We start from the raw sequence: 21,594 nt of genomic DNA on the forward strand, positions 1-21,594 counted from the left end.
CCCTCATCTCCCCAAGCAGAGAAGGACACTCTTCTCTAATAGCACACTGTACATAGCACAATTTGCTCAAGCTGCCTGGACACACCAACAACTTATTATTTTTTTAATATTTTATTTATTTATTCATGACAGACACAGAGAGAGAGGAAGAGACAGAGGCAGAGGGAGAAGCAAGCTCCATGTGGGAAGCCTGATGGGGGTGGGACTCAATCCCAGGACCCCAGGATCACAACCTGAGCTGAAGGCAGACGCTCAACCACTGAGCCACCCAGATGCCCCAGCCAACAGCTTATAATGAAATGTATGTTGGTGATTAGTGGATTTACTAATCCTTCCCCTAATTGGATGCTTTGGTGATTCTGGAAGAAGAATGGCAATGCTTTCAAAAAGGCTGCCTTAATGTGAGTTCCTCCCTCACCAAGTTTACAGTTACCCCAGCAGAAGGACAAATATGGTATATAATTAAAAAGAAAGGAGTTCAGATAACATCAGGAAGAAACCATACATGCTTAACAACTACTATTAAAGCATGCCGGCTGGTGGGGAGAATGGCCACTGAAGGGGCTGCCATCTAGGCCTCTACATGGACAGAGCATTTACCGGACTGGACACACTGTCCTTCCCCACTTTCTGTATGAATAAATGGCATTGCCTGTATGGCTCAGGTGAACATGACTGTGCCCTGGGGGATGTCACTGGCCATTCCTTTTCCTTTTTTTTTTTAAGATGTTATTTATTTATTCATGAGAGACACAGACAGAGAGAGAGGCAGAGACACAGGCAGAGGGAGAAGCAGGCTCCATGCCGGAAGCCCGACATAGGACTTGATCCCGGGTCTCCAGGATCAGGCCCTGGGCCGAAGGCGGCACCAAACCGCCAAGCCACCGGGGCTGCTCTAGTCACTGGCCATTCCTAACCATCCCCTCCCTCGGTGCCTTGACAGTAAAGCCACTGACTAGCCTCCCAATCTTAGTGGATTGGAATGGTCTGGATTGCCGAGGGTGTGGAATATGATGCATAAAGGTTACCCTTTGGAATCAAAAGGTGCTCTGAGAGGTCAGAGTTAAATTGTTTAAGACTGATTCTCTGCAAAACTCTATAGGAATCAGCTATGTCTAAAAATTAAGGCACTCCTTCCCTCACCCATGCCCTGTCAGACAGACTACAAGCTCAAATGTCAGACTGCAGGACTCTGATCACACAGGGGAGGGGCTGGTGGTCACCTAACTGGATGCTGAGCCTGCAGAATAAAGCCACAGTCAAGGCCCCACCATGCCATACTAAGGAGGGGTGAACACTTCCTAAATCTTGCAGCTTCAAGTGCCACAGTGCAGGCACTGGGGGGCTCCTTGGAGGCTGAACCTAGGTGTTGGCTAAATGTTTACCCTGCCCTAGGATGCAACCCCTGGCTCCAGTATTTTCTCTCAATTAACATTGATTCAGGAGGAATTTTTCTTTTTTTTTTTTTAAAGAACTACTGCTAAGCAAGTGGAACTGCCTGCTTTGAGACCTGAGCAGAGCCTGTGCTTAAAAGCGCTGCTTTGAGGAATACCGCAGGGTTGTCTGTCATCCTGTTTTCTGGAACTCACATTCAGATGGGGCCAATTTATCCATTAGGCACAACAGCCACAGAGTCTATGGGCCATGATACTTGGCAGGAACCCATGAAATGTTTTAATTTCAAGTCAGAAGAAAACAAATCTTTAAGTCTAAGAAAACATTCCAATACACACTACCTTTAAACCTGCATGATCATAAACTATACTTTTTAACTTTTTTTTTTTTATGGAGGAAGGCAGAGAAGGCAAGAGTGCCTGGGACCCCCAAAAGTCATAATGTGGGTCTGCATTCAGAGAGGGGTATGCAGCAGGGAGATGCAGAGTCCTTGGTTAGGACTGCCCTCTGCTGAGGACGGTTTGGGGTCTCCCTGCTTGTCTCAACATGGCCAGGGAAGTCCCTGTGATCCGTGTGTGGATGACAGTTTTCTGCTGGTCCTGTGAAGCCCTGGAGACTCAAGCTCTTACCCCTGAGGACCCTACCTGTACCTGTATCTCTCCCGCTGCTCACAATCTGAGGAAGGCGCTGTGGGACACTCACTCTGGTGGGGTCGCTGTGCATACAGGGGTTCCTGGGTCAGCTCTCCAGAGCATTCTAGCCAAGGACAGGAAGGCTCTGGTCAGAGACACAGCATCACCTCCCCTCCCCCAGAAACAAGAGGCAGCACAGCCAGCAGAAGCCCCACCCCTGCAGCACACCCCCACCCCACCGCAGGGAAAGGCCCCCTGGGAGATTCAGTACACTGGCCGACACAAGCAACCCCTGTGCGGGCCCCAGAGGGCACTGCCCTGCAAGGCTGACAGGATGCAGGCTGTACTTTGTGGGGAGGAAAAAGAAAGCCTCAGCTTTAAAGGCCGTACATTCCTAAGGTAATAAGGGAATGTGCCGTCAGCCACATCGGTGACCTTAACTTTTACATACACGAGGGTGAATTGAGTCATCCTGGAATTTATGCCAAAAGTAGAAATAACATCTTTGTTCTAAAAGGAGAATTGAAGGAGAGTTTGGTCACATAAGTTACCCTCAACTCTGCTGCAGAAACCAGAGGCCTCTGCCAACAGTGCTGGGAACGGGGCATACGGGTGTGCTGAGGGTTCTGGAGACAGGTGCACAGTGAATAAGACACTTCGGCCTCAAACGAGTACCCTACCGGCCACGCTCCCCCAGCTGCCTCCTCCACCACCCCTCTTGGAGAGGATTCTGTAGGGCCCAACAGCTGGAGTTCGAAGGCCTCCATGGGAAGGCCCCTTTCTGGAAGCCCACTTCTTCTAACAGTGCCGTCCTTACCACACAGTCAGTGCAACCTGCACGAGCTCTATAGTCTTAACGCAGCCACCACCTGACACAGGACAACAGCATCCGTGGTGCTCCCCTCCCACGCTCTGCCTCTTGCTGACGTGCTCTGCCCTCCTGGTATTTAGGAACACCAGCCGAGGCATGCCTGTCCCCAAAATGGCAAGAGCCTGTGTTTCCAGGAGCCGCTCCATTTCTACACTGATTTGCTTCCAGAAAATGCAGTTACTGCTACCTCTTCAACTCCTGGAAAAGCCTGTCTGTTCAGGCCTGCCCCAGCCACCTCCAGCCAGACCGACGATAAAGGAGGCCTTCTGGAGACTGTCTGGCCTACCCCCACCCTCCCATCCATCTTTCACCGAGCTGCTCTTGGGAAGGAGTGATGCCTCTGGGCTGAAGGCGGGGGAGGGCGCAGGGGCACTCCTGCATCTGACTCAGGCCTGGGGCCTGTGTGGCATCTCCATGTGAACTCAGCAGGGCTCTCCAGGGCGATCTGACAAGCATAACCTTTAGAAGCATCTGCAGCAAGCCATCTGGCCTTGATTTTTCAGCTACACCCTCTGAGGATTCACCAGGGCTGCCAAGTCGAAGTAATTCTTTTCTGGACACAGCAGCTGCTAAAGTGGGTCACCTTGCATTTCTATAGCATTTCGATGGCCAGGGGACAGCCTGACAAAAGGGAACGTGCTTTAAGGTTAGTGACTGGGGTTGTTATGAGCTGCTCATGTAATCTGGGGAACAGGAGGTGTCCAAGAGGACCTTTACACAGTCACATCTGTTCTGCAAATAGTCTTCTTGACTATTCTGCGGCTACTCGACCCAGCCTAAGGATCTATAGAAAGTGGAACAGAGAGAGGGCTCTGTGAAAGTCTAAGGGCTGAGCTTCGTATACATGCAGAGAAGAATAGTTTGGATGCTTCAGAGAAGCCATGCCCATTCCTAACTAGTGCCCTCCAAGCGGAGGGAGACAAGGCACGGTTGTAGAAATAAAAGGGTAGCCTGTTTGGCACTTCTTGCCAGGATTTAGGATCTCCTGAGCCCCTCTCTGAGGGGCCACGATGACACTGAACACAGGGGCAGGCCTCAGCCCTCTGCTCATGCTGGAGTCATCTCAATGGTGCCATGACCGTCCACGGCCTTCAATGAGCAGGCTCAGTGTTCCCCATCAAAGAGCATATGGTCCGGTTCCACAGAGAACCCTCACTCCCTCTAGTACCACTCGGTGATGGAAACCAGCACACCCAGGATTCCCATCATGGTGGCAAAAGCACAGGGTTTGTCAACGGCACAGATGTCCTGCTTCGGGGCTGGCTCAACATGGCGTGGGCTGGCAGCTCCAAGTCAGGCCCACCCAGGGGCACTGGCTCTGGTGTGTAAAGTCCAAGTGTAAGTGGTTCCTTGAGGGGCATGGCATATGGAATGGCACAATGATGGGGACAGGGTGTCACTCCAGGAGCAGCCACCTATGTGAAGTGCTGGTCTGAATGCCCTTGAACTTGTTCTCTTCATGTCCAGTGGGTTCACCCTCACCCCTGGCCCCAGCATCATGAAAGCAGGATAATGCCCCAACCTGTCTTTCTGACTCCTCTCCATCTCTACAGACCTCATATCCAACTGCCTGATAAGCATTTCTAGTGCATGTTCCATGGGCAACACCCTCCAAAGCCTGACCTGGACCTCGACTTCACCCCTTAGCTAATGCCCCCCCGCAAACCGCCAGATACCCTGTCGGATCCTGGGTTTTCATCCTGGATGCCTCCCCTTCTCACACTTCCACATCCAGTTAACTGAAGGATTACTGGAAAGAGAGAATGCTCACATGGTGCTCAGTATGCGCCAGCAGAGTTCTAAACACCGGACGTGTATTACTTCACATAACCCTGTAAGACTGGTACTACGATAATTCCCATTCTGCAGATGATGAAACTGAGGCACAGAGACTTCCCCGAAGGCATACAGCCGGTAAGTGGCAGAGCCTGAATTCAAACCCAGTGGTCTGGTTCCAGGGTCTCTGCTGCCTCAGTAAACCTGCCTGCTTCTGACTCTCGGCAATCTCTTGTCTCCTCCTCCTCCTCCCTGTCACACCTCACCAGGATTACAGGGCCGCCCCCTCCTGCCCCAGGGCTCCAGATCAAATACATCCCTGCAGCCAAAACAGCTTTACTGAGGGGCAAATGTGATCATGCTCTCTACCAGCTAAAAATCCTTCAGTGGCTCCTAGCTATTACTGGAGACGTCGAACTGTTCCGCAGGCCTGGAAGCCTCCATGAGGCCTCCACTGGGCTCCCTGGCCTTCAAGCCACTCTTGAAGTTCCCCCATGAACTCGGTGTTTCTGCTCAGGGTTTCTGCCCTGGACTGCTCACCACCCCGGCCTCCATCCTCTGCCCCATGAAGACAGATATCTCCTTCAAGGCCCCCCTCAGAGGCCGCCTCCTCTGGAGCCTCTGCTGTCCTTTCCGAATGGAGGTAGGGGTTTCCTGCCCTGCATGCACCTCTCTCCTCTCCTACCCCACAGTCCACAGAATTGTCCTGATCTGTGTGCCTGTCTTCCTCCCTGGAGATTGTGACATCTGTCCTCCAGGGAGCTCGGATCATGTGTCATTCACCTGTGACTACTCGATGTCTGACACTTGACAGTTAAGGTGTGTTGACCGACTAAATGAATTAAATCAAGGGCCTCACATGGGAGCCATAGCCAGAGGGAGTAGCGAGCGGCGGCATTTGGGCTCCTTCCTACCTCTCCTCCCTGCCACGGCCCTCCTCGGCCAGCCTGGCCAGGGCCCCACTCACCGGCTGCCCCGGGCGACAGTGGGCACGATATCATGGCTGGCACGGAGGGGCCGGGTCCTGGCCTTCATGCGGGCACGCTGCAGCAGATGCTTGGCTTCCTCATGCCTGTGGCTCAGCACAGACTCCGGCTTGGGACCAAAGGTCCTGCAGGGTTGCACACAGGCCAGAGCAGGCGGGGGAGGGATTAGAAGAAAATAACACGGATTAGAAGGGCTTTCACAGCACTGAGCCCTGCTATGCCGGGAAAAGCCTGCATGTGCAGCCTTCCTCGTCCAGCTCCCACACAGAGGCAGCAGCCTGAGGGCCACGGCCTGGGGCAATGGCCCTGAGGGTCTCTGGACAGGGCCGGGAAGCTAGCCCACCTTGGACATCTGCTCTGGGTCTGGAGGCAGAGAGCCCAGGAGGATCTAAGAAGGGTAGGGGAATCTCCAGACTATTCTATTGTCCCTTCCCTGGGCAGGCAGCGGGAGTTATCTGGGAGAACGGGGGAAGGGCCTGGCGTGGTTGGACTGGGCCTGTGCCCAGCCAGATGGTCTTTACACACATCACCTCCCTCTCTCCTTCTGCTTCTCTTTGCACCCACACACACCCACGCAAGCCCCCACCACAGACATGAGGAGTCAGGCCGCAGCCCGTTGCATTCTGCTCCTTTGGGGGAATGACATTTCTATAAATCCTGGTGCTTGCTTGCCTCAGTCCCAATCCAAACCCGTCAGGCATCGGCTCAGGGCGGAGAGAAATGAAGCTGGACCCACACCAAGCCAGCAAATGGCTCGATTTTCGTAATAATAAGGGTCCTCCACCAGCCCAGCCCCCCCGCCCCCAGATGTGCGGCCTCCCCGGCCCATCCAGAGCCGCAGCCCTTTCTCAGAGCTGTCCCGCAGCCTGTGCCAGCCAGCAGCACCGGGTAGAGCAGTAACCGCAGCCCACAGCCTCCCACTGCCAACCTTCTCTCTCCACAGAGCTCTCTCTCCCCAGCCAGGCGGGCACAGGGCAGGTGTGCTCTCCGCTTGACAGATGAGGGTGTTCCGCCGCAGACAGGAACATTTGGCACGTTGCTCAAGGTCGAACATCCATGGAGAGCAAAGCAGACGATCGCCAGCCCCAGTGCCTCTGGTACCTCTGGTATCCTTCCCACACCCTGGGTCTCCTCCTTCCTCCCATCCCTGGGTCCCAGGGCAGGCTGAGAATGTTTGTGGCTGGAGTCAGACACACTTTGATGTGACTTCAGCATCCCCTGCGGCTCACTGTCCTCACTGTCATATATGTGGGGCTGTCCTCACCAGGGAGGCTCCACAAAAAAGAGAACTCAGGCAGGTAGAGGCTCACCCAGGCCTAGATCCCAGACTGCAGCCCCCCAAATCCCTCATTTACCCACTGCACAGGTGACCTGGAGAAAGGGGCCTGAGGGGGAAGGAAGCAAGCAGTTTCCTGGATGACAGGTGACAGATGTGAGTGGGAAATGGCATAACTCAGGAGCCTCCTTGGGACATCCTTGGACAAGCTCTGAGCAGCCAATGGTTCTTTCTTTTTTCTTTTCTATTCTTTTCTTGCTTGCTTTCGTCTTTCTTTCTTTGTTGCTCATTATTTGCACCTAACCTTGCTTTGGGGCCCAAGGGAAAAAAAACAAAAAAAAACAAACCCAAACTGCTACAATAAAGGCACCATCTGTGCATCTGAACCCTGGCAGGGCCCGGGCAGAGTTTTGGAAATCAGGAGGGTTTGCTGGAGTGACGTGAAAGTGAATCTCCAGGCCTGCGGCCCCGTGAAGCCTCCTTTGGCAGGAGAGGCCTCGCTTTGCACAGCTTCCCAAGCAGGCAGCTCCTCCAACGCACTGCTGAGAGCAGCTGCGCTCCCTGGGGCGCCTGCTCCGACAGCAGAGATAATGAGGTTACCAGCCCGAGAGACGCCCCTGCAGCCGCGGGCCTCTGGCTGCGGGCCCGCGCGCTCGGAGCCTTCCGGTGACAGCTGTGGTTCCCCGGCTGTCGGAGGGCATTTGTCACAAGACCTGGTGGGCAGGCAGGAGGGCCCCCAGGCAGCTGGCCAGATGCTGCCAGGACTGGCCTTGCCCTCAGGTTTTTAACTGTCTCTCCAGCTTTGCTGTTTCTTTTCTACTCCCTCTACTTGGAGCTGTTAATTCTTTCTTTTTCTTCCTTCCTTCCTTCCTTCCTTCCTTCCTTCTTTCTTTCTTTCTTTCTTTCTTTCTTTCTTTCTTTCTTTCATCCTTTCTTTTTTTCTTTCTTCTTCTTCTTTTTTGTCATCAGCTGCCCTGCTTTGGTTCCTGGCAGACAAAGCTGCTTTCTCCAATGATTAGAAAAGTAAGGCTTTTTAGGCTCCTGAAGGCATCCATGTAGTAACATGTTGAGTAGGGAGGGGAGTGGCAGCCACTTTCACAGATGGCAGTCAAGGTGAGCAGGGCAGGAACTCCTGGCCGCGACCAGCCCGACCAGCCAGCCGGTGGAGAGGAACAGGGGTGGGGGGTGCAAGCAGCTGCAGTGCGGGGGATGCTGAGCCTCTCCCAGCCTAACTGCCCGCCCCCGATCCATCGCTGCACCATGCTGGTCTGCCCAAGGGGTGCCAGCCCTGCCAGGCAAACAGGTTCAGACTCTACCATCTGAGGGAGGCTTTCCAGTCTAATCTGGCCCTGGCCTCTGCCAAGGGCACACACAGCCCTCGAGCCAACCCCTCCCCATCATGGACCATACCCCACAATCTCAGCTCCCACATTTGTAGAAGTTTCCTGGAAGGGCCGGGGCAGTCAGTGCATGGCTGGGCTTAGGCAATTCCATCTCAGAAGAGACAGCTTTGCTACCCTCTTGAAAGCTGGCATGTCTGGGACTCATTAGCTCAGCAGGCAGGGCATGGGGATTAAAGGCCTGAGTGCTCGTCCTCCCTGGGCCTTAGTCTCCCCGTTGGTAAACAGTGGGAGCTGGGGGGTGGGGGAACTTGCACCGTGACCTCATGAGTTCAGGTCTTGGCCAGGTGGTCTGGTGTACCACAGGGTTGGGTGGGGGGATTTTGAGGTCCTCTCCCTGGGGAGTTCACACCACAGATATTTGGCCACCAAGAAGCAGCAACACCTACAAGGAACTAATTGCTGGGGACAGTGGGAGTGTCCCTGGGATTGGGGATTGTGGCCCTTCCCTCTGTCCCTCCAAGCACCAATGTCCCAAGCTGACTTCAAGGACAAAGGTAGCATGAGCCCCCATCTGGCCTGTCCATCCAAGCCAGTTTCCTGGTGAGGAAACAGGCTTAGCTCCCACCTCAGCAACCCTCATGGCCAGACAGGTGGAGATCTCAAGTCAGGACAGCCACCACTCCTCTTCTAGCCAAGGGTGGGGATCAATAGGACAGAATGGCCTCTTTCTGCAGCCATCATAATCCTGGATTAAAATAATAAGCTCCAGCAAGTCTGGGTCTAACCCTTTCATCCCAGGAACCTCAATCGGGGAAATAATTTGGAATATAAAGAGATCTGATAGTTCCCAGAACGTATAGCATACAGAACATATACATCTGGGCATCTTTTATGCCCAGAATTTGTTCCATCTTTATATACAATGAAGCTTCTAGATGACCGAGGACTGAGCTCTCCCACTGTTACACTGTGTGTAGTTTCCCAAGTGAAGAAAAGAGAAATGATGGGCCTGACATGGATCCCTGACTGCGTGCACCACGCGGGTGGGAAGCTCTCCAGAGTGCACTATCACAGCCGTCTTCCTCCTGGGGCTGCAGGACACTGACAGGCTGGAGCCAGGGTGCTGGTGACAAGAGTAGTTCTGGGGCAGCCTAACTGGGTCCTAATGCTGGGCTGCCCCTTACAAGCAGGTCACCCTGGCAGGTTACTTTGGGAATAAGCCTCAGTTTCCTCATCTGCTAACTAAGGGCTCAGTTGATAAGTGAGTTCAGCTCCTCAAAAGAGCTTATCACAGAGCCGGGCACTGGGGAAGATTCGATCAGTGCTAGCATCACTAGTACTCTTGCTCTTATTGTCAGTGCTGTTATTTTAAGTTACTCTCCCTCTCATGAACAATCCTTAACCATGAACTGAAATTCCTGCCGAAGAGATCACCTTGTCTGCAAGGGGAAGGTATGTTTGGAGGGGAAATCATCCTAAAGCTCAAGAACGGTTGGTGGTTTTGCCCTAGACAGCTCTTGACAGAGCTTCACAGAAAAGGCAGTGTCCATAGAATGGGAGCCAGAGGGGACTGGTTGCAGAGGGAAGCTGTTGTCCAGAGAAGAAACACGTACTTCCCAACAGAGAAGGAAGAGGGCATCCTTAAGAATGGCTGCTGTCGGATACACCTATCGCACTTAACACTTTCAAGAGGATCTGCTTGGAGGCAAGCAGAGCTTCCTGAAGACGCCAACTTCTTACTTAGGGGGAGCAGAGCGGTTGGCTCTGTTCTTGCCTTCTTGAAGGCTAACAAATGCCCTAAGGGACTGCGCCTTTGGTGAGGAGGGGAGACAGATGCTCAAGACATCCCCAAATAGGAGGGGGAGTGGCCAACTCAACTCTAGAGGCCAGGAAGGAGGGCTTCCTCTTCTTGAACTTCAGCCTAAACCCCCGCAGATGGTCTACAGGAAACGAGCTTTCTACAGCCTCTGTACGTGAGTGTGGTCATGACAGCTCCAAGTGGCACTAGGTGTGCATCAGGGCTTCAAGTGTTAGCATCCTTCCTTCTCCACCCAAGACTTAGGATACTAGATAATCGAGAGCACGGTATTTGAACACTAGTGAGTGGCTTAATTTTTTTTTTTTAACTCCTGGTAGGCTTGGGAGTGCCAAGGGGGCTTTCTTCCAGTTTCCCTCTATGTCTGTATATCTGAGTCGAGGGGCAGGATGGCGGTGGCTGGGGATATGCAGGACAGGCTGCGGCTCTGCTATCCTTCACTACTCCCTTGCCTCAGGAGGTCCTCAGTTACCCCTGCAGCCCTGAGAATTCTGGGGATGCACAGGAGAAGCTCTTCTCCCATGCTCACCCCCACGACTCATCATGCCCCCGGATCCTAGGGACCCAGAAGATCCAGAACCTGACCACTAAGCCAGAGTGACCTCCAAATCCTCTCACCAGCTCTGTAGCTGGCCACAGGGCCCAGGGCCCGCACTGTCTAAAGACGTGGTCATCCTACGGAGGCACTGGGTACAGTAGGAGGAAGACAGTGAATGTCTCTCTGTATCCTACTGCCCAACCCAAGTCTCAATTCCAAAGGTCTCCATAAATGGAGAGCCAGCCTTCCCACCCTATATCCTGATAGTATCCATGCATTCCGCTTCAGCCTTGTGGAAAGCATCCCTGCAGGTCCCACCCACCTGGAGTGTCCTCTCCTGTTTCCATCCAGATCCTATCAAGCCCACCTACACTCCTGCGTGTGTGCCTCTGCCAAAGATTTTCTGAGCGCCTGTTCTGTGCAGCTGCCTGGCAGGCAACCGGGCCCTGGAGATAAGATCGGCACAGTTTCCGCCCCCAAGGAGCTCCAGGAGGAGACCCACCAGCAGGATCTATGGCCAGAGCTGGTGCAGGCAAAGATGGCAGTGAGCGCAAAAACGGGCAATTCCCTCTGAAATCCTACGCAGTGGTCGGGTCACAGGGTGCTCTCCAAAAATGCTAGTTAATATGTTAAGTTTTAAAAAGCCAGAGATTTCCTCCTAGCCGTGGGCCTGACCACTTGAACCACAGGCCAGGCCTCTGAAATTCTTGGGGGCTCCCTGCCTGCCTCCCTTTAAACTGGAGTCTATAAACTGCTTTGGGGCAGGGAGTTTTGACCTCTAGCAATCCCAACGGGCGCCTGAAAAGTGGGACCCACCAGGGTGTGAGCTGCTGCAGGCTGGCACTCGGCCTTCTCTTCTCATGAAGCGGTGTGAGTACGGGACACTGGGCTTTCCTTGAGCCTCAGCTTCTGAAATGGGCATGATTCTGCCGCAGGGATGGGGACACAGTCCACAACCTAGGGAATCCTCGGAGTTTCCCTCGTTATTAGAGCACACACAAAACACAAGCCCAGAGACTCTCCATTTTCCCCAGAGCAGAGCAATAATTAAAGCCCTGCAGACCCGCTTGAGGGTCTGGGGCACTGATCACACACGGAAGGTGCTGATTTGAGCCAGAGCAGGCCTCAAGGGGGCGCCCTGGCACCTGGAGTGGCCCATCGCCCGGTGCTTTTTGCTCCTGACTCCCTTCCGTGCAGGGCCGGGGCTGAGGATTGCGTTGATTGCTGCTGCACCTCCAGCTTCGCATATGTCTTGCACAAGCCGGGGTAACTTGGGATCCTAGGGCAATCTGAGAGGCCAAGCTGGTCCTGGCCATTTTATGGAGTGGGGATGGGATGCCCACGGGCTCCTAAGAATGGAAGAGGGCAGAGTCCCCCTGAGCAGAGCACCCGCTTCACTCTCTTCCCCACTCCTGTCTCTGACAGCCTGTGAACAGGTGGCTGACCGCACCGGTCCCCGCTCGCCCTCTCTGAAGTGCTCATCTCCCACCTCATCCTCTCCCCGAATCAGAACCGGACTTCCCAAGTCATCTCAACAGTGGCTTGAGAGAGAAACAAGATCAGGCCGTGGAGCCTGTCACCTCCCCTTCTCTGCCTATCCCCAAGAACACCCGGCAGGCACTGGGGCAGGCACCCGAGGAGTGGCCTATGGGGTGCGAAGAGGACAGCTGTGGCAGTGTGGCATAAGCAGCTCTGCCTGCAAATCCTGGTTCCCACACGTAATAGCTGTAGGACCCTGGGCAAGTCACTTTACCTCTCCCCAGAGGGGTCTCTTTGTCAGGGAAACAATCACTACAGTTAGTTATTGGGATAAAGTGAGAATGTGGGCAGAGCACTTAGCACAGGCCCCGGCACACAAGAGGGGCCGCAAGAGGGTGGTGCTGGCATGGTCTTCTGGAGGGAAGGACTGGCGACGGGCATGGTCCAGCTCTCCAGGACTCCACCTTCTCTTGCCCCTCAGTAGAGGGGACAGCCCTGGGTTCAGTGTCGGAGGTCTCCTCTGCATTTGGCCCTTAGCATTTAGGGTCCCAGGGCACCTCTGGTGTTCCTGCAGCATCTCAGGTGTCCCACCCACATGGCCGACTCTCTCAGTGCCTGCCCCCCACCCGAGGCTGGCCCACACCCCCATCACATGGTGACAACTGTCTCAGGCTCTGCGGTAAACATCATTTCATGAGCTTCTTATCACCATGCAAAGCAGTAACAACTGTAGACAATTATAACTAAATATGTCTTAGATGAACGTGGTCAAATAGATATTTGACCACAATATGGAAAGACACTGATGCTAAACCTGAGCATGAAGCCGGACCTTCTCTGCTTCAGACCTTCAGAGGAGATCTGAGGCGTCAGGGCCAGAGCATGTCCTGACCCCCTGAAGGGCAGCCCCCATGATGCCCGGCCACAGCTTCAGAACACTCCACTGCCAGGGCCCTAGGCCCCTCTGCATGGACACTAAATCCCCAGGACAGCAGACCCATTGGCACTCCTGGATGACAGCTGAGAGAAGCATGCCTTATTTCAGAGGTCTCTTGGGAAGCTCAGCCATACAGAAAAGGCATCAATAAAGCAATCCCCCTTAGGGGACAGACGGAACCTGCAGTGTCTTAGGGATTACTTTAATATCTGCCCAGGAGACTCAGGAGCAGAACCAAATGAGGAGGGCAGCGCAGGTGGCTCAGCGGCTTAGCGCTGCCTTCGGCCCAGGGCCTGATCCTAGAGACTCAGGATCGAGTCCCAAATCAGGCTCCCTGCATGGAGCCTGCTTCTCCCTCTGCCTGTGTCTCTGCCTCTCTCTGTGTGTCTCTCATGAATACATGAATAAAATCTTTTAAAAAAAAAATACCAAATGAGGAGCTCTGTCCAAGGGCGGGGTCGGGGGTCCCAAGACATGGCTGCTGTTTCTTTCATCCTTGAACTAGATCCGTTCCCTGGCCCTTCGGCCTGGATGTCTGTTCAGTAGGGGTCTGAGCATAGGCTGCCGAAAGAGGTCAATGGGGCACTCTGCATGACCTTCCAAACAAACCAGAGGACAAAGTTTTTCCCCATGCCAACTCTATGCCCAGATATATGCTGGGCACACTCCTAAAGCTCACTTAGGCAACTTCTTTCTCCACACAGACACACACACACACACACACACACACACACACACACACACTTGCCCATGATACATATACACATATGTGCACACACCTGCACATCCTACACCTGCACACATATACCCTCCCTGAACCCTTAAATGTTGCAAGTGGCCTGGCAATTTAGACCATAGCCCAGAAATCCCCGTCCTGAGGATTCTACACAAATGCTACCTCCTCACAAGACTAGGGGGAAAGTCCCTTCCTTCGCCATGGTTGAGGTTGTCCTCCATTAAGACAGATATTTTTTATTACTTATTATCCAGTAAGCAAGTCAGGAGCTTCGGTTTCTCCTTTCAACAGTGACCTCTGGACAAAACCCCCAGTGGCCACATCTTCCAGGTGGGCCTCTCTCCGGACCGGGGAGGAAAGGTGTGAGCGGTGGCAGGCAGAAGCAGCTGCAGGAAGTGGAGGCCCCAGTTGCCTCCTCTATGGGCTTCCCGGGAAGGAGGAGGGGACAAGCGGAGGACAGGGTGTCGCTGAGGACCACAGTCCTTTCTACAGTCACACTCCTCCACACCGTGGCCAGGTTACAGGGGGACCTGGCAGAGGGGAGTTAATGATGATTCCCAGTCATAAATAATGAGGGACCGAAGGAGCCAGACAGTCCCCTCTCCACCAGGCCCTAGGCTAAGACCCCTGCAAAGGCCAAGCAGACGCTGGATGACCTGAATCTGGGCAGCCCTCGATTTGTGAAAGCAGGACCCGGGGCCCCCATCCACGTTTTCTGGAGGGCAGGTCAAACAAAGTGAAATTTATTTAGGGAATGGCCTGGTGATGAAGAAGCAACAAGGCTGACCTCTGCCCTCCACAGAAACCAGAGGATCCTCACCAAGTGATGTCACTGCACAGCTGGCAATACGGAGCCAGGGGCTCGGCCAAGACTGAGGCCAACCTCTGAGCGGGCTCGAGGGGTGGCAGGTCTGGCCCACGATGGCCCCACTGCCCCACAGAGCGCACATCCTGCCAGGTCAGGACACCACCCACTCCGGAAAGTGGTCCCACTGCCCTGACCACCCCGCTGTGCCGGCTGCCCAGAGACATTGGTGGAGGGGCTGCAGCAAAATCTGTGGGACGTCACAGGTGAAGCTGGGAGAGATGAACCCCTTTACAGGAGCCAGCACACCACTCAGATGGGAAAGGAACTGGGCAGTAAAAGCTTTGCATTTGTGGACTTGCCCTCAGGATTTTCCCAACCATTCTCTCGTGTTAGCCTCGCCACACTCCAGAGGGACACTATCTGGGCCGCTTTAAAGATGCAGAGACAGAGCCCTGGGCTGGGGAAAGGACTCCCAGGGACTCCGAGCTGGTCATTGGCAGTGTTTCAGGCACCGTGCCCTGTACCCACGGGTCGTCCTCAAGCAGCATCTGGGCACCAGTGGGCACTGGTGGAGACTGACCCCTTCCCTGGGGTTTCCGATACAAGGGTCCACGGTGGCCCACCGTCCCCCGGTCTGCTGGTGCGGGGGCAGGGGGCAGGCCTGCCTACCTCTTGCTTTCTCCCCTGTCCTGGTGCTGGGCAAACGAGGGGGCCACGGCAAGGAGGGCGGGAGAGGATGGATGCCCCCCATCCTGGGGCACCTGTTCTCACCTGTTCTGCTCTGAGTCCTGCAGGGAGATGCCAGAGTCCCAGTCCACGTCCCCTGCTGGCCGCTCTAGGACACAGAACAGAAGCGGAGATGAGGGCAGAGCCAGAAACTGGGCTCTCAGCTGTCACTTAATAAACAGAGAAGAAAGTTTCTTCCAGAAGCAGTTTACTCCCCACATAAATTCAACCCTACTCTGTGTCTCAGCCTAAGAAGTGGAGACGCAGCTTCTCATGGTGGCAGCTGGTGGGCACTGCCATGGGCCAAGTGGACCGTGTGGGTCCTCTCAGGTGTGGGGTGAGGAACGGACTTTTGGAGTGGGAAGAAGGAGGTGAAAGAAGGCGTTCTTGGGCCTGAATATTTACATATCCCTGCAGTGCTGCCGCCTGAGTGCAGCCCACCGGACGGAACGCCTGACCTCTCTGTGGGCAGGTTTTCCACCAGGAGCCAGTGAGGTCCGTTGGGAGCTGGGGGCAAGTCACTGGAGGAAGGTGCAAAAAGCCACCCTGGCAAGGGCTGGAAGCCACGGGGAAGAAATAAATCATGGTAGCCTTCTCCCCAAGCACAGAGGGCAGCCTCCAATTGGTCTGAGGGTCTTGGGCTCTTTAGCAGACAGGCTCGCTTGGGAGGTGGTAACGAATCTATGTCAAAGCAAGAAGAAGAGGACATGTTGAGAAGTGAGGTGGCAGGCAGCTGCGCTTATCTCCATCTCCCACCCCACCCTCCACAGGTATCCTCCATCCCCTCGTCTCCTCCTGGACTCCCTCCTGCCTCCCACCACCCAGATCTACAGAGTGAGCCTCACCTGGTACACCTCCGTCCCAGGATGGAGTCCAGGCTGGGATTCCCACATTGTGGGGGGCCTTACCCCCAACATTTAGCATCTCCTGCAGCAGAAGGCGGTTCCTCTCCACCCGGTCAGACAGGGACAAAGGACTGCCACCAGTGCCCACAGCCCCCAGGTCTCCAGCTCGCCAGAGGCCCCCTAGCAGGGCTGGCCTGGGAACAAAGTCCTCCTCGCAGGTCAGAGATAAGTTGTCCAGGTCTCCCCCCATGATAAGACCATCCTGAAGGGCGTATGACCTTCCTTTCCGCAGGTTGGGCATGACGGTGATTTTGTTACAAGGACCAGGGCCCCCAGGCTGGCCTGGAGTGACTCTGTGGACAGGGCTCTCTTGCAAAGAGCCAGGCCCCGGCGGCAGGCTCCTCTCATTGTCAGGCAATGCCCGCACTGCTTCTGGAGGCCACGGGCTCCTCCCATTCCAGCACTCAGGCCCAGGAGAAGGCGGCCTGGGGGGTCTGGGCCCCCTGTTCCTGGCAGGTTCCTCCTTGTTGACTTCGCCGTCCAGCTGCCCACAGGTCAGACTCTGAGCGGGGAGGACCACCTCGGCCTCTGGCAGGGAAGACCCCTCCGACAGAGGCCCGGCTCCACCCACCTTGACTCGCCTACATTTGGGTTTCTTGGGTGGCCGCTCGTGAGAAGCGAGGCAGGGGCTCACCCCCGGTTTGCCTGCCATCATTTGTTCCTTCAAGGCCCTCACTTTGGACTCCAGCACAGAGGGACCTTGGAGCTGTAGCCCCCATGCCCTGGGATGCTGGGGTGCCAACAGGCTGGGTGTTCTGTCTTCCAGAGAGCAGGACCAGGGTCTTGGGAGGTGTCCATTATCCAGCTGTGGCTCAGGACCACCTCTCTCCACAGCTGAGGTCATCTCCATGGAGCTAGCTGTTGTGCTCCCTATTTGGGTCCCTCTGGAAGAGAAAACAGAAAGAGCTCCTGAGACCCAGCATGGCTAGTAGCTCCAGCAACCTCCTGGGTCCCCAAAGTGCCTTGGCATGGAGCCCTGTCCACAGGAGAACAACCTGGGAACAGAGCTTTAAAAAGTATAGATCAGGGGCACCCGGGTGGCTGAATCAGTTCAGCATCAGCTCAGGTCAGGATCTCAGGGTCCAGGGGCTGAGCCCCGAGTCAGGCTCCCTGTGAGCAGGGAGTCTGCTTCTCCCTCTCCTCTCTGCTCATGCTCTCTCTTGCTATCTCTCTGCCTCTCAAATAAGTAAGTAAATCTTTAAAAAAAATAAAAAAAAATAAAAGGGAGAGAAGCATAAATCATTGGATGGCACAAATAAGTTATTCATTGAGTTTTTTGCTTCCAAGTCTGAGCAGTGGTCTAGTTTCTCTAACCCCATTTTACAGACGGGGCACAATGAAGCTTCAAACAACAACCAAGTGTGGACCAGAGTGAAAACAGGGGCCAGACCTCCCAACCCCCGGGCTCCATCTCTGCTGACAGGCCCTCTCAGTGGAGGATGTCAACAAGCCACAGCACCCGCGCGGGGCTGTGCTCCAGGGGTGGCCGTGATCAGTCACGGACTCCCATCCACATCTGCTCTGGGCCAGGCAGGCCTGCGAGAGCTTTCAAACACCCTCACACACTCTGCCAGAAGGGGATTATCTTCCTCGGTTTTTTTTTTCACAGACAGAGAAACTGAGGCACCTAGCGATTCAGTCAACTAAAAGGAACTAATAGGAAGTTGGATTAGGGATGCAAATCTCCTCCCAAGGTGGGGGCTCTCTCCAAGCACTCAGTGATCAGGTGATCACTTACCCCCCACGCCCCTCATTCTGTAGAGGAGACTACCCCTCATCTGGAGGGTTTAAGGGACTTGCCAGAAATACACAGCTCCTCGGTGGCGTCGTTGATGTCAATGTCTTCACCGAGAATGCAAGTGAGCAGGGGACAGTGGGGCCAGCAGGGAGCAGCGGCTCAGGGCACTAGTATCTACCCCACCCTCCGAGAAAATGCTCCTTTAACATCATGCAGTTAGATGTGTCCCACGTGAAGTAAACTGCATTCACAGAAACCCATTTCTACATAAGTTACAAATTGGGGGTTAGTTTTTTCACTTCATCATTAAAAGTTCACCATAAAGTTCTCCGAAATGGCAAGTCCCTCTGTAGTCCTTTGTTACGATTCGTTTCATGCCCGGTTCAGGACTGTACGTGGTCCATGAAGCAAAACACAGACAGAATGCAAAGGCCCCATCAGCCGAGGCTGTGAAGTGTGAGGAGGATCTTCAGGAGGGCGGGATCACTTCCTCCCACCAGTTGATCTAGAATTGACCAACTTTCTCTTTGCAGCCCAGCCACCGAATCCTCTCTAACGAAAGTTCAGTTCGGAAAGCAGGGGATTCGGGGCAACGCCAGCCGGGCACAGACAGCTTTCTGAGGGGCAGCCCGTGGAGCCGCATCCCCGCGCAGGCCGGCTCCCCGCGCCCTCCCAGCCTCCCCCCTCCCAGCCTCCCCCTCCTCGCCCTCCCATCCTCCCCCTCCTCGCCCTCCCATCCTCCCCCCTCCTCGTCCTTCCAGCCTCCCCCCTCTCAGCCTCCCCCCTCGCACCCTCCCAGCCTCCACCCCCCCGCGCCCTCCCAGCCTCCCCCACCCAGCACCCTCCCAGTTCCCGCCCGTCGTCCTCCCAGCCTCCCCCCTCGCACCCTCCAAGTCTCTCCCCTCCCAGCCTCCCCCCTCCGCACCCTCCCAGCCTCCCGCCCGTCGTCCTCCCAGCCTCCCCCTCCCCGCCTCCCCCTCCCCATCTCTCCCCCCCCCGCTCCCTCCCAGCCTCCCCCCTCCGCACCCTCCCAGCCTCCCGCCCGTCGTCCTCCCAGCCTCCCCCTCCCCGCCTCCCCCTCCCCATCTCCCCCCCCCCCGCTCCCTCCCGCGTACTCACTGGGGGCCGCCGCCCCCGGGCTGCGCCGCCCCCTCCATCCCGCGGTGCGGCCCTGCTCGGGCCCTGCGCCCTGGGTCGGGGCCGCCTCCTGCGTGCGGGGCCGCGGGGGCAGCGGGCGCGGCGGGGGCTGCAGGGCGGCGGCATGGGCGGCGGGCTCCCGGCCCTGCCAGCGCCCGGGGAGGCCGGCAGCCGAGCGAGCGAGCGCGGGGGCAGGAGGCGGGGCGGCGGAAGGGGCTGGAGCGGCGGGGCCGGGCCCCACGGCGGCCCCGGGGCGGGAGCACGAGCGGGCGCGGGGCGCGGGGCGCGGGGCGCGGGCGGGGGCGCGGGCGGGCAGGCTCCCGGGCGGCGGCTCGGGAGGGGGCTCGACGGCTGCGGGGGGAAGCTGAGGACTGCCCTTGGTCTGGACAGCTTCCCCAGGGAGCTCGGGCCGCCCTCTCCCCAGAGGCCAAGGTCATCTGCTGCGCTTTCCCGAGGCGCGAGGGTCCCCGGGTGGAGGCCGGGCCGGACCAGGGGGAGCGGGCCCTGCACTGCCAGCCCCTGGGGGGGGGTCCGGTTCTCAGAGCCCCGGGACCCCTGGAGAGACCCTGTCACTTTTTCCACATCTGGGAGGAAGTAGCAGCAAAGGGCCCTGAGGCCCTAAGGCCCTAAGCAACGGGGCTTTCTTTCTCTTTCCACCCAGAGGGAGGTAACGGAATCTCACCTGTTTCCAAACATTTGTTGCAAAGGACAGGAAACAACAAGAGAGTTAGGAACCCAGGAGATTCCAGAAATCTCTCCAAAGGGAAAGTGCTCATTCATCTTTCCCTCAGCCAGACGAGCTTCTCGCTCAGGCGTGGGTGGCTCCCCTATTGGTACTTGGGTACTGCTGTCACCAACTAGAGGACAGGCACAGCAAGGGTAAGGACCGCGCAACGTGCAAAGCGCCTTCGTCCAGGTGGAAGGAAGGGATGGTTTGCAGGGGCAGCCTGGCTCATGAGTGAGGAGGACTCACCCTGCAGTAGGTGGAGGCCTCTGGGCAAGACACTAGCCCCCCAGGCCTGAGAGAAGCTGTTAGCGGCCTTGTGCTAGTTTAGGAACCTGCCGGACTACCTAGGACAAACCCTCTGTGTTACAGAACAGGCCCAGGTCTTACACCTCTCCTGTCAGGTGGTCTCCAAAGTCTGGGGTCAGTGCTCTTGCAAGTGACTGCCCCCCTCCCTCCCTCTTCCCAGAGCAAGCTCTTCCTCCAACGGGGCCCTTACTGCTGTTTGTTAGTATGGGTCACTTCATAATACAGCAATGCTCCGTTTATGGACCTAGCGCCCACCTGGCATTGGGCCAAGCGCTTTACATTCCTTATCTCCTATGGCAACCCTAAAAGATGGGTAGTTTATTATCTCCTTTCTACAGATTAGGAAACTGAGTTAGGAGATCTTCTCAAGATCACAGAGCTAGTCAGTGGCAGGCTTTCTAGAGTCCGAGACCCTCGCATCTACCACACCACACAATGCTGTGGCCAGCTCTCGGTATGTGTGTGTTCAGCGTGGAAAGAGTTAGTTTAAAAAAATAAAATAAAATAAACTGTGAAGTGCTGTGAGACCAAAAATAGACTGCCGCAGTGGTCTGGTCCTTCCTGTGCCTTCCTTTCTGCCTTCCTTATTCCTGCAATCCAAGATAAAGTCCTATAAATCTTTTAAGATTCCTTCCTCTCTCTTCCATGTGCAACATCCTAACAACAATACGATTACCATTATTGGAGAAATTCTATGAGCTAAGGTACTCCATATAGGATCCTTTAGACCTTTACAACGGTCTCCCAAAGTCAGTGTATTGTCTCTGGATAAGGTTATGAGGGTATAGAGAGGTTAAGGGACTTGCCTGAGGCCACTCGGCTAATACAGTCAGAGTCTGAATCCAGTCCTGTCCCGCTCCAAGATCTTCTGCCTTCTGCTTCCTTTCAGAGGCATCTCAGAGTTCAGACTCTTAGAGGTAACTTCATGACTCCTGTTCCCCACCTCCACCCCCCATCCCTGAAGTTAATGATCTGTAAAGCAAGTTTCTGAAAGTTCCAGCAAAGGCTTAATGTTTAGAGGAAACCTGCCCCTCCCACCTTTTGAGATGCAAATAATCACTTTCAGTTTACTCATTAAATTTGTTGCTTTACACTTAGTATAGGGGGATGGGTGTCACATCTAGACAGAGGTTTTAAAAGCCACCTACAAATACCAACAAGCAAGCCCCCAGGAGCTATTAAATTATCACAACATTCACACGTCTGAAGGCATTTCTCATTCATCTGGATTCTGTTTGGTTCAGCAAATATCCGTTGAGTTTCTACTACTACGTGCCAGACACTGGAAAGACAAAATGTAATACCACAGGCCCTGTCCTTGGGGAATTTCTGGTCAAGCTGGGCAGGGGAAGGGAAACAGAAACTTCCTGTGTAAGTGCTCCCCAGTCAGGCTCACGCAGGGCCGTGGGGTAGGTCTGCTCCCAGGAAGGGCTGAGGTGTGTGACTGAGGTGCCTGTGGGGT

General features: G+C 55.3%; 1 protein-coding gene across 5 annotated transcripts in view; it reads right to left on the minus strand.

The window, feature by feature from the left end:
- Positions 1–21,060, minus strand: part of KIAA1614 (KIAA1614 ortholog) — a 43,844-nt gene extending 22,784 nt beyond the window's left edge. For 2 of the 5 annotated variants that reach the window (XM_041762005.1, XM_041761995.1), the window contains exons 1-4: positions 19,082–19,264; positions 16,165–17,108; positions 15,365–15,428; positions 5,642–5,785 (exon numbers count right to left, since the gene is read on the minus strand). In XM_041762005.1, the coding sequence (XP_041617939.1) occupies positions 5,642–5,785; positions 15,365–15,428; positions 16,165–17,108; positions 19,082–19,119 (1,190 nt within the window). In that variant the 5' untranslated portion in view covers positions 19,120–19,264. Of the gene's footprint in view, positions 1–5,641; positions 5,786–15,364; positions 15,429–16,164; positions 17,109–18,280; positions 18,385–19,081; positions 19,266–20,938 lie in introns of those variants that run through there. The other 3 variants (XM_041762013.1, XM_041762022.1, XM_041762032.1) reach the window with 3 other exon arrangements.
- Positions 21,061–21,594: the final 534 nt, after the last annotated feature.

This window comes from Vulpes lagopus, chromosome 1 (assembly GCF_018345385.1).
Source record: "Vulpes lagopus strain Blue_001 chromosome 1, ASM1834538v1, whole genome shotgun sequence".
NCBI classification, from domain to species: Eukaryota; Metazoa; Chordata; class Mammalia; order Carnivora; family Canidae; genus Vulpes; species Vulpes lagopus.